The following is a 13,486-nucleotide window of genomic DNA, read 5'->3' as shown; positions in this document are numbered from 1 at the left end:
TAACAAAAAAAGCCTGCAAAATGCACAGAGGTATGAAACCAAAAGGTGTGTCTGGGAGAAAATACAAGCATTTCAGCATTATTGGAGAACAAATAGCAGGTAAAGAGTAGCAGTGAATGAGGCTGAAGAGATGTGAATAGAGTGGGGAAGGCATGAAGAGTCTTCGACAAGATAAATACTGTATACTAAAATATATAGTATTTACTTACTATGCTAGTAAGTAAATAGAATACTATAGTATTTACTAATATATAGTATTTATATTATATAAACATATAATAAAACAGGTTTTTTGTTTTCAATATAGTATTTAGTACCACTGTTGTTGTTGTTAGTTGCCATCAAGTTGATGATTCTAACTCATGGTGGCCCATGCCTACTGAGTAGAACTGCTCCATAGGATTTTCAAGGCTGTGACCTTTCAGAAGTAGATGGCCAGGCCTTTCTTTCAGGGCATTCTGAGTGGATTCAAACAGTCAACCTTTCAGCTAGTAGTCAAGCACTTAGTCATTTGCACTACTCAGGGGCCTTTGGTAATACTAAATACTGTACACTAAATTGCTGGAACTTTATCCCTTAGGTGAGAGAAGGCTTTGCCGTGGTTCATGTGGAGGAATGATGCTCTCAGATGCATTTGAGAGAAAGTGTTCTGACTGTAGTGTGGATAAAGCCCAAACACAACTATGGTAAAATCTCTCCAAGAGAGATATGAAGAAGTTCTGAATGAGGGAATTACTTTAGGGAGATACCAACTAGCACACTCTCTTCTATAGAGCAGGCATACAATACATGTTTGTTGAATGAATGAATGATTACAAAAGCTAAAATTCAACCAGTTTGTCTTATACCATGAAATTTTTTAAGTTGAGCCCAAATTTTATTACCACTAGAGCAGGTTTTTCAATTCACTGTAGTTATCTGCCAAGTATTAAATAAAATCAGGGGATTGTAGTTAAAATCATGAATTCTCCACAACTACATTGCCCCTAAAGAGGCAAAAATTGCTTTTTGGGAATGGGGAGAGAATGAAAACAATTATTATTTTTAAGTAAAAAAGATACACAAATCAGACATAGACAATTACAGTCTATGTGTAGTATTTGGAAACCCTGGTGGCATAGTGGTTAAGTGCTATGGTACTAACCAAAAAGTTGGCAATTCAAACCCACCTGGTGCTCCTTAGAAACTGTGGGGCAGTTCTGTTCTGTCCTATAGGGCTGCTATGAGTCAGAATCAACTCAATGGCAATGGGTTTTTTGTTTTGTTTTGTTTTTTTGTAGTATTACAATTTCATCAAGGAGGAGGCAGGTTAGGGAAAGAAGTGTCTAAAAAGGCTCCTTAGGGGAGCAATAATACAAAAGGTTAAGAAATCCTACTGTAAATAATTACTGCACTTCCAGTATCATTTGCTAGTCTTAATCCAATAGATTGAGTGCTTCTGTTTAACATAATTCTACTTAAAACTCTGAGCATTTGAGATTTGAGTTTATTGCTTGTTTTGCCTTTGGTATCATATTGACTTTAGGAAGTATGTCTGAGCAGAAAAGAAGAGCTATTCCCTTGGCTCCAAAAAATGGTATTTTAAATGTAAAACTCCTATTTCATCTGAGGACCACAACCTATTCTAAAAGGATGTTTCATGAATCCTCAGAGCAATCCCTTTTACAGAGAAACAGAAGAGGACTCTTGTGCTTTTCTTCCAGCCTCTTTCCATTGGATTAACAATTAGTTTGTCTGAATCCAGACCCAGGAATTTTAATCTTAGAGTAGTAGTGACATAAATGGTTAAGCACTCAGTTACTAACTGAAAGGCTGGAGGTTTGAATCCACCCAGAATTTCATCAGAAGAAACACCTGGCCATCTACTTGTGAGAGATCACAACCATTGAAAACCCTTCGCAGTAGACTGACTGAAACACATGGGGTCACCACGAGTTGGAATCGACGCCATGGTCACTGGTTTGATTTTGGTTTAGAGGGCATTTTAGGGGCTGTTTTTGTGACAGTTATGGCTTTAAGATGGGAATTTGGTTGCCTTGGAACCTCCCACAATGTAGTACTCCCAGAATCTGGTGAACTAGCTACTCAAGGTCAATACAGAATCCCACACTGGCCTCAGCATCGCTCTGACCCACGCCACTCCACCCCTCACCTCTCAAAGTGAATGTATCTGTTGAATAACAAGTCTTCCCAAGAAGTGCACTGGTTGTTCTGCCCTTTCCAAAGAGTGTTTTCCTTTTCTAAAATGAAGAAGTACTGTTGCATCACAGCAGAGCTATTTCATCTGCTCTAGCAAGTCCAGAAGAGAAAGTAATGAGATTCAGACCCGAGTCACTGCGCACATATTGCCACAGCACCTGTCTTTCTAATGAACTTGAATATACTTGTATTGTCCTCCAGGGACATTTTAAGATAGAATTCTCTTCTGAAACAGTTTCTGTGAGGACCAAATTTCCTCATCTGGGCCTTTTTTATCCATGTCATGCTCTTTTAGAAGCGACTGGATCCTCCTCTGTTTGTGTCTTAATACGAAAATGTACATGCAGAAAAATAAGAACCAGGGATTTTTAAAGTAATCCCAGAGGATGAGTGTAGACCAAGTTAGCTGACCCAAATTGCTGGACATGATACACTTGTTTAAATTAGGTGTATTTTCTGAGATCTGGAGAAATGCACATGTGTGGCACTCCATGTTTCAACTTCTCTCAACCCTTCTAAGTTTCCAAAAGGATGCGTGGCTTCCTACTTTCCTTGATTTTCAAGACACAATGTCTCCTGATTTTCCTCCTACTTCTATGCTTATTCCTCTTCCTGCCCATCCCTTAAATGCTGCTGGTCTACAAAGTTTCTCTTCTCTTCCCTCTCGACAAATCGTGTCCAGGTGATCTTATCTACTCTTATAGCGACCTTATGTACAACAGAACTAAACATTGCCCAGTCCTGTGCCATCCTCACAATTGCTATGTTTGAGCCCTTTGTTGCAGCCACTGTGTCAGTCCATCCCAATGAGGGCCTTACCCTTTTTCAGTGATCCTTTACTTTACCAAGCATGGTGTCTTTCTCCAGGGACTTGTCCCTCCTTATAACATGTCCTAAGTACATGAGAAGAAGCCTCACCATCCTCACTTCCAAGGAGAACTCTGGATATATTTCTTCCAAGAATGATTTCTTCAATCTTCTGGCAGTCCACGGTAATACTCTTTGCCAACACCATAATTTAAAAAGGCATCAATTATTCTTCGGTCTTCCTTATTCACTGTCCAGCTTTTGCATGTGCATGAGGCGATTGAAAGTATCATGGCTTCTCTCAAAGTGACATCTTTGCTTTTTAACACTTTAAAGATGTCTTTTGCAGCAGATTTGCCCAGTGCAATATGTCATTTGATTTTCTGACTGCTGCTTCCATAGACGTTGATTGTGGATCCAAGTAAAAATGAAATCCTTGACAACATCAGTCTTGCTCTGTTTATCGTGATTTTGCTTATTGGTCCAGTTGTGAGGATTTTTGTTTTCTTTATATTGAGGTGTACCCCATATGGAAGGCTGCAGTCTTTGATCTTCATCATTAAGTGCTTCAAGTCCTCTTCAGTTTTAGCAAACAGGGTTGTGTCATCTGCTCATCACAGGTTGTTAATGAGTCTTCCACCGGCCCTACTGCCACAGTCTTCTTCATGGTCCAGCTTCTGGGATTACTTGCTCAGCATACAGATTGAATGTTGTTGTTGTTAAGTGCCATGGAGTCGGTTCCAACTCATAGAGACCCTATGTACAACAGAATGAAACTCTGCCCGGTCCTGCGCCATCCTCACAATCATTGCTATGCTTAAGTCCATTGTTGCAGCCACTGTGTCCATCCATCTCACTGAAGATCTTCCTCTTTTTTGCTGATCCTCTACTTTACCAAACATGATGTCCTTCTCCAGGGACGGATCCCTCCTGACAACATGTTCAAAGTATGTGAGACATAGTCTCTCCATCCTTGCTTCTAAGGAGCATTCTGGTTGTACTTCTCCCAAAACATGTTTGTTCGTTCTTTTGGCAGTCCATGGTATATTCAATATTCTTCTTCAACACCACAAATACAAAGCATCAATTCTTCAGTCTTCCTTATTCATTGTCCACCTTTCACATGCATACGAGGTGATTGAAAACACCATGGCTTGGGTTGTGTGCACCTTAGTCTTCAAGGTGACGTCTTTGCTTTTCAACACTTTAAAGCGGTCTTTTGCAGCAAATTTGCCCAATGCAATGTGTCTTTTGATTTCTTGACTTCTGCTTCCATGGGTGTTGATTGCGTTTCCAAGTAAAATCAAATCCTTGACAACTTCGATCTTTTCTCCATTTGTCATGATGTTGCTTATAGGTCCAGTTGTAAGAATTTTTGTTTTCTTTATGTTGAGGTATAATCCATATTGAAGGCTGTGGTCTTTGATCTTCATTAGTAAGTGCTTCACGTTTTCTTCCCTTTCAGCAAGCAAGGTTGTGTCATCTGCATAATGCAGGTTGTTAATGATTCTTCCTCCAATCCTGATGCCCTGTTCTTCTTCATATCGTTCAGCTTCTCAGATTATTTGCTCAGCATACACATTGAATAGGTATGGTGAAAGGATACAGCCCTGAGGCACACCTTTCCTGACTTTAAACCATACAGTATCTCCTGATTCTGTTCAAACCACTGCCTCTTGATCTATGTACAGGCTCCTTATGAGCACAATTAAGTGTTCTGGAATTCCCGTTCTTTACAATGTTATCCATAATTTGTTATGATCCACACAGTGGAATGCATTTGCATAGTCAAAAAAAACACAGGTAAACATCCTTCTGGTATTCCCTGCATTCAGCCAGGATCCATATGACATCAGCAATTTCTGGCAGTTTTCTGTGGATACACTGCTGCAGCCACTCTTGAATGATCTTCAGCAAAATTTTACTTGCGTGTGGTATTAATGGTATTGTTGGATAATTTATGCATTTGGTGGGCTCACCATTCTTGGGAATAGGCATAAATATGGATCTTTGCGAGTCAGTTGGCCAGGTAGCTGTCTCCCAAATCTCTTGGTGTAGATGAGTGAGTACTTCAATGCTGCATCTGTTTGTTGAAACATCTCAATAGGCGTTCCATCGATTTCTGGATCCTTGTTTTTCACCAATGCCTACAGTGCAGCTTGGACTCCTTCCTTCAGTACCATTGGTTTCTGCTCCTATGATACCTCCTGAAATTGTTGAACATCGACTAATTCTTTTTGTTATACTGACTCTGTGTGTTCCTTCCATCTTCTTTTGATGCTCCCTGAGTCATTTAGCATTTTTCCTATTGAATCCTTCACTATTGCAACTCGAGGCTTGAATTTTTTCCTGAGTTCTTTCAGCTTGAGAAATGCTGAGTGTGTTCTTCCCTTTTGGTTTTCCATCTCCAGATCTTTGCACATGTCCTTATAACACTTTGTCTTCTCAAGCCACCCTTTGAAATCTGTTCAGCTCTTTTACTTCATCATTTCTTCCTTTTGTTTTAGCTATTTGAAGTTCAAGATCAAGTTCCAGAGTCTCTTCTGATATCCATTTTGGTTTTTCTTTCTTTCCTGTCTTTTTAATGACCTCTTGCTTTCTTCATGTGTGATGTCCTTGATGTCATTCCACAACTAGTGTGGTCTTTAGTCATTAGTATTCAACACATCAAATCTGTTCTTGAGATGGTCTCTAAATTCAGGTGGGATATACTCAAGGTTGTGTTTTGGCTCTTGTCGACTTGTTCTAATTTTCTTTAGTTTCAACTTGAACTTGCAAATGAGCAATTGATGGTCTGTCCTGCAGACCATATGGACTGAATAAGTAAGTATTGTGAAAGCATGCAACCCTGACGCACACCTTTCTTGATTTTAAATCACGCAGTATCCCCTTGCTCTGTTTGAAGGACTACCTCGTAGTCTATGTACAGGCTTTGCATGAGCACAATTCAGTGTTCTGGAATTTCCACTCTTCGCAATGTTCTCTATAATTTGTTATGATCCACACAGTCGATTACTTTTGTATAGTCAATAAAACACAGGTAAACATCTTTCTGGTATTCTCTGCTTTCAGCCAAGATCCATCTGGCATTAGAAATAATATTCCTCATTCCAGGTGCTCTTCAAATCTGGCTCAAATTTCTGGAGGTTCCCTGCAAATGCACTGCTGCAACCATTTTTGAATGATCTCCAGCAAAGTGTTACCTGAGTGTGATATTAATGATATTGTTTGATAACTTTCTAATTCTGTTGGATCACCTTTCTTTGGAATGGCACAAATATGGATCTCTTCCAATTGGTTGTCCAGGTAGCTATCTTCTAAATTTCTTGGCATAGATGAATGAGAACCTGAAGTGGTGCATCTGTTTCTTTGAAACGACTCAATTCGTACTCCATCAATTCCTGGAGCCTTGTTTTTCACCAATGCTTTCAGTGCAGTTTGGCCCTCTTCCTTCAGTACCATCAGTTCTTGGACATATGCTACTTCCTGAAATAGTTGTACATCGACCAATTCTTTTTGGTATAGTGACTCTGTGTATTCTTCCATCTTCTTTTGACGCTTTCTGCATCATTCAATATTTTGCCAATAACCAAAAAAACCCATTCCCATTGAGCCGATTCCAACTCACAGAGACCATACAGGGCAGAGTACAACTGCCCCATAGGGTTTCCAAGGAGTGCCTGGTGGATTCAAACTGCTGACTTTCTGGTGAGCAGCCTTAGCACTTAACCACTACACCACCAGGGTTTCCATTTTGCCTATAGAACCCTTCAAAATTGCAGCTGAAGCCTTGAATTTTTTCTTCAGTTCTTTCAGCTTGAGAAATGCCAAGCATGTTCTTCCCTTTTGGTTTTCTAACTCCGGATCTTTGCAAATGTCATTATAATGCTTTACTTTGTCTTCTCAAGCCTCCCTTAGAAATATTCTGTTTAGCTCTTTTATTTCAACATTTCTTCCTTTTACTTTAGCTACTCAACATTCAAGAGCAATTTTCAGAGTCTCTTCTGACATCCATTTTGGTTTTTCTTTCTTTCCTGTCTTTTTAATGACCTCTTGCTTTCTTCATGTATGATGTCCTTGATGTCTTTCCACAACTTGTCTGGTGTTCAGTCATTAGTGCTCAATGTGTCAAAACCACTCTTGAGATAGTCTCTAAATTCAGGTGGAATATATTCAAGGTCAAAAATTGGCTCTCGTGGACTTGTTCTAATTTTCTTCACCTTCAATTTGAACTTGCATATGAGCAATTGATGGTCTGTTCCACAGTCAGCCCCTGGCCTTGTTCTGACTGATGATATTGAGGTTTTTAATCATCTCTTTCCACAGGTGTAGTAAATGTGATTCCTGTGTTTTCCATCTGGTGATACAACGTGTATAGTCACCATTTATTTTGTTGAAAAAGGTATTTACAATGAGGAAATCGCTGGTCTTCCAAAATTTTATCATGCAATCCCCAGCATCATTTCTGTCACTGAGGCCATATTTTTCAACTATCAATCCTTCTTCATTTTCAACTTTCACATTCCAATCACCAGTAATTATCAGTGCACCTTTATTGCGTGTTTGATCAATTTCAGACTGCAGAAGGTGGTAAAAATCTTCAACTTTCTTATCTTTGGCATTAGTGGTTCTTGTGTAAATTCGAATAGTCATAGTAACTGGTCTTCCTTGTAGGTGTATGGATATTATCCTAACACTGACAGCACTGTACTTCAAGATAGATCTTGAAATGTTCTTTTTGATGATGGACACAAGGCCATTCTTCTTCAATTTGTCATTCCTGGCATAGTAGACCATATGATTTGCTGACTCAAATGGCCAATACTAGTCCATTTCTGTTCACTAATGCCCAGGATATCGATGTTTATGAGTTCCATTTCATTTTCAACAGTTTCCAGTTTTCCTAGATTCTTACTTTGTACATTCCACTTTCTGATTATTAATGGATGTTTGCAGCTATTTCTTCTCATTTCAAGTCATGCTACATCAGCAAGTGAAGGTCTCAAAAGCTTGACTCCATCCTGGTCATTAAGGTCAATTCTACTTTGAGGAGACAGGTCTTCCCCTGTTGTATTTTCAGTGCCTTCCAACCTGAGGGGCTCGTCTTCCATCACTATATATCAAACAATATTCTGCTATTATTCATAAGGTTTTTACTGGCCAGTTTTTTCAGCAGTAGACTGCTAAATCCTTCTTCCTAGCCTTAGTCTGGAAGCTTAGCTGAAATCTGTCCATCAAGGACGACCTTGATGGTATTTGAAATACTGGTGGCAAAACTTCCAGTATCACAGCCACTCGCCAGCCACCACATTATGACTGACAGATGTGTGGAAGAACCCCACTAGATGGCATCATTTTTTCTCAGTTTCTTTCAACAGTGTACACTGTGGTCACTGCAATTCCAGCTACCACAATTTCTGGCCTAGACTACTTCAACAGCCCCTAATCGTTACTCCTGCCCCTAGTCTTGCTATCTGCTATTCATTTGTCTACATCGAAGGCGAACTAATTTCTCTAAATTGTGAATCTAATCATAGCATTCCCCAGGTTAACAGCTTTCATTTGTTCTCCATTTTTCTAATCCCTCTGTCATCTGGTTTGTTTCTACCTCTCCAATGTCTTTAAGGCTTCCTTAGATTTTTATTATATAACCTCTGATATTCTTAAACTCATCATTCTCTCTTTTATTCTCTGTCTCTCTTTTGTCCCTTTCTTTCCTTCTTCTCTCTTCCTTTCCCACTCCTTCCATCTCATCCACTTGTGGTTCTCTCACTCTTTTTTTTTTTTTTTTTTTTTGCTCATGCACTGTCATCCTTTTGACTTCAGCTTACTTATTGCTTTCTCATGAAAATCTCCCCTTCCTACCCCTCTCCAGTCATGGTAGATTTTACTCCAATTGCTGTCATAGGAAACTGCACAACCTTATTGACAACGCCTGTATCTCTCTGCATCACCCCTTTACTCCTGCTTCTAAGTAAGCACCGTGTCTCTGTCAATGAATAAAGACATGATCTTCCCTCTGCCTCAAATTTCATTACATCATCCTTTAGCCCTCTTATCATCTTTACTTAGCTAACTCCTAATCCTTCGACACTCAGTTTAAGGAAAGACTTTTCTGAAAATTTTCTCTGCCTTCTCAGGCTAGGCTAGGTGACTCTCCTTTATACTCTCATAGTAATGAGTCATCTTTTATAATGTAAGTCAGAACACACCATTCCTTGGTTCCAGATCTTCCAAAGGCTCCCCAGTTCACTCAGAGATCCTTAAACTTATCTCAAAGTCATTATAATGGCCTACAGATGGCCGTCCTGCCTTTCCTCCTTATCCCTCTGACCTCACCTTTCATTACGCTCCCCTTCCTTTTTTCAAGCATAAGCATGCTATCCCCTTAGGGCTATGGCACTAGCTGGAATGCATTTCCCCAGATATCCACATAATTAACTCCTTTATCTCCTTTGCTCAAATGCCTCAGTGAAGCCTACCAAACCACCCTATTTTAATTGGCGGTCAGCACCACTCGTCACCACCTGTACACTCATAATCCACCTTTCTATGCTCCATTTTTATAGCACTTTTCCCTCCTATCAAACTATATAATTTATTTATGATTGTTATTTATAGTCTGTGTCTCTTTATTAGAAAGTAAAGTCCATAAGGCAGATTATTTTTTGTCTATCTGGTTAAGTGAAGTTTTCCAAGTGCCCCTAATGGTGACTGATGCATAGTAGGTGCTTAGTAAATGTATCTATAATGGGGACATTGTACAGCTTGAAAAATGATACCTTTTCCTCTGTGACTTCTCTTTTTCTTTCCCTTCTCAGAGCTCTTCCCGCCATGATGCAGTGGGTCCGCACGCAGAAGCCAGGAGAGAGTGGCATCAATATTGTCACTGCCGATTTTGTAGAACTTGGTGATTTTATCAGCACTGTCATAAAGCTCAACTATGTCTTCGATGAAGGAGAAGCCAACACTTGATAGTACCATTAGGAGTGTTCATGAATAAGATAGAGAAGACTCGTTGTATTAGACATATTATCTATAAACATGCTGATCTTCCTATTCCACTGAGTCTCTGAGGAATTTGGGGCTGGTAGTGGGTGGGAAAAGGGGGAAATCATTTTTTTCCCCCAGTGGCTATAATCATAACCTGCATTATTATAAATATTTGATTTTCCATTTGGTGAACAAAATCTACTTCTTGTGTTAGGGATTAAAAAAGATCAGTGAATTTTGTTTTTCAAAATTAGTCTTTGTGTAATGTATAACTCACGAGTGTTTACTTGATTGTATTTTCTAGTTTCAGTGTAGGGCTCCTACGCTGTCTATATTCTCTAAGTGCACCTTTCCACTCCCTCTTTTGCTCGCTCTTTTTAATCACATGTTGTATGGGACTCAAAACAATAGAATGCCTGCCATAAAGTGTACTATGTTGTTGTACTTAAGTTCATTTGCTTTGTGGGACTTAGTATAATCTGTAGTCATCTGTAATTGGGCAATCATAGCCTCACTTTTGGTCATAGGAAATATGCATTGAATTAGTTTCCCTGCATCGGTAATATTGGAGGCCATAATCGTTGATTTTTGTGTTACATGAAAAGAATAGTGTTTCACAGAATTTCTATTTAAGGCAGCTATAAATACTGGGTAAAAACTATTTTGGATGAACTATTAGTGCCAACTCCATAGTGAAGGAAAAACAAATGGTGGCAGAAGGGAGATGGGCACCCATTTCAATTCAGGAATCTCTTAAACAATGTCGCCCTGCAAATGCAAAATGCATTTGAGAAATCATGGCAAGTGAGTTAAAATCAGAAAGCTTGGAAGGGAACTCTTGCAAAAGCTGTCCTAATAATTGTCTTGATTAAAAACAAGAAAGAAAAGAGAAAGCAGCAACAAAAGATAAAATGAAAGAATGTGCAATCTCTCCTACCAAATTGGGATTTCCAAATACATAATTTTCAAAATCATCAAATTTTGAGGAACATTTTCCAAGAAGCTTCAAGTTTTTGACTTGAAGGGAGAAAGGGGAAAGGGCGGAAAAAAAGAAATTAGAGCAATGTTTTTGCAAACACATGTATGAAATTTCGAGGATCCATGGCGCATTTCTAGGGGCTTCTAGAAATACATGTGATCTGGCTGGCCTTGTTGACAATTGGCAATTACTCATTACTTCTGGGTTCCCTCCCACCTTAGGAGAGGGAGTGATTAATGCAGAGGCAAAAGTTTGGCAGAAAGTTTCTGTGGTCCAACATTTGATAGTCCAGGTATACAGGGGAAAACAATGATAAAGCAATTTCGAGCATGGCTTCCTCCTTGGTGTCTTTGTGAATTTGACAACTCTAAAAATAATCTATAAAAAAGCACAATAACCCTTGCTTATGTGCCTCATAGGAATATTGTGAGGAGTTTGGTGAAAATCTATACAATCTTCTGAAAATTTTACACTCATCTATTATCTTCATGTTTAGAAATCAACCCACCTCAATAGTTTCCCTGGAAAATATAGTCCACGCAAAACGGGACCATAGAGAAATAAAAGCATGCCATCAGCTTTTAATTCATTTAAGTGTAAAACATAGGTTTGAATCTCTTATCACTAAATTAGGGAATTGATTTCAAGATTATAAATACTTATTATCAGAAAATAACATTTACTGGCAACTACAAGGAGGGAATTGAATTTTTTTTTTATATTGAAGAGAATATTTTATGACCAGAAGTGTACAAGTACATATGGTAGAGCAAGTAACAAGCCTGTGAACATTATCAGCTGTGTGTATATATCTCTTCATACACAATATACCAAAATACACCCAATTCTGTGCAGGCAGAGATATACAAATAGACAGACAGACTCAGTCATGATTCTTCTTTTTAAATGAATACATTGATGACATTAGTTAAATTTTACATTGAAACCCTTAAAAGTGTGTGTAAAAGAGTGATAAGACTTTTGAAAGTGGAGTAGCAGATTGTATTCAAATATTTTTGTAAAAATATTCTAGCTTGTAGCTTGATTTACAAACTATGGTTTTTTCGTTCTTCCCTCCCTTGCAGTTTTACTGCCTTTCCATCTCTTTCACCTCTCTATGTGCAATTGAATATGTGTCTTTTTTAAAGAATTATAGAGATTATTGAAATTTATGTCGTGTAAACCTGCTTTGGGGGCAGATTTTCTCTCTAACATGCTATTCATTATGCATCCCTCAGGAGGATCTTTAGCCAAGCACACTTGTAATGACACAAGGATTTAGCTTATAAATATGACAGAAAACACATCTTTCAATGTATTAATGAAAAATGAATAAAATATAGAGGTAACTATGTTGTATTTTCTTCACCTTAGATGCTTTCTTATGATGTTTGCTTAGAATTAACTTTATCCTGTCATTTGGGTGCTGGAAAAACAAACATGCAGAAGCATTAGACTAATTGTATGGCCTCTTAGCTGGGGGAAAGCTTTTTGTTGTTATTAAGGATATGCACACAGAAACCTTGTTAGACAAAGGTATTTTCAAACCAATGCTATGGTTTCCATGTGGGTGTACAGTAACTATGTGGCAGGCAATGAGAGTCAATGGCTTTGCCTTAATTTCTAAAGGAAAAAGAGGTAGAGGTGAACCATGGGTCCTGAAGCGAGTATGAAAGAGTTCACTAGAAGGAACTTCTTAAGAAGGAAAATGGAGAGAAGGTGCTGTTGGCTGTCCTCTGTCCATTGGCGCTGCCCTAGAGAACACTTAGGGAGGCTAGTGGAGCTTAAATAAAGGGAGAGTGAAGGGGATAGGCAATCAGAACATACCCTCAGCCTGTGTTCCCTTGATCTTAACTAAACATTATCTTTCTGGAGAGCTTGGAACACAAGGGCTACTAACGGGCCCCAAGATAATAGGAGATACATTTTGGTGCACTTCTTATTTTGCTTGTTTCTTAAGACTTTATGTCATGAGTCCTGCAAAGCAAAAAACCGGAATTCAATTTTTACTCAGTCTACAGCAGGAAATCAAAGGATTGGGTGGGAGGAGGGAAAATACGCAAAGAGCATCACTTTTAGCTTCACTTTTCTGTCTATAATTTTGAAAGACCCATGTCATAAATACTTTTCCTGCTGTGATCATTTATGTCTCCCTATCACTGCACAGTCATGTGAATGCAAAGAATGAGGAGGCATCTTTTAAAAGCCTTAGGATATTCTATATAATGACCTCAATATTCACTTTCAGCCATACTGGGAAAACTCGCTTTTCGTAGAGCACCGCCTAATAGTGAATGTATTAAAGCATAAAGTGTTCGGCGTGTATGTACATACACACACACAAACACATGTACACACATAGCGTGCACATCACACACACACACGCAGACATATTATCCAAGCTGAAACTTCAATCACTCAACCTGATACCACCACCATCTTAACTCTTAAAATCTATATGTCCTGCATCGGTAGGCATAAAGATACTTCGAGTACTTAAATATTTAA

General features: G+C 38.8%; 1 protein-coding gene across 1 annotated transcript in view; it reads left to right on the top strand.

The window, feature by feature from the left end:
• Positions 1–9,981, top strand: part of PLCXD3 (phosphatidylinositol specific phospholipase C X domain containing 3) — a 213,695-nt gene extending 203,714 nt beyond the window's left edge. The window contains exon 3 of the mRNA XM_010588116.3: positions 9,828–9,981. Coding sequence (XP_010586418.3) covers positions 9,828–9,981 — 154 coding nt within the window. The remainder of the gene's footprint in view (positions 1–9,827) is intronic.
• Positions 9,982–13,486: the final 3,505 nt, after the last annotated feature.

The sequence above is a fragment of the Loxodonta africana genome, chromosome 2, assembly GCF_030014295.1.
Source record: "Loxodonta africana isolate mLoxAfr1 chromosome 2, mLoxAfr1.hap2, whole genome shotgun sequence".
Lineage (NCBI taxonomy): Eukaryota > Metazoa > Chordata > Mammalia > Proboscidea > Elephantidae > Loxodonta > Loxodonta africana.
Note: the sequence above shows the minus strand (reverse complement) of the source record. Positions and strands in the feature narration are given on the sequence as shown.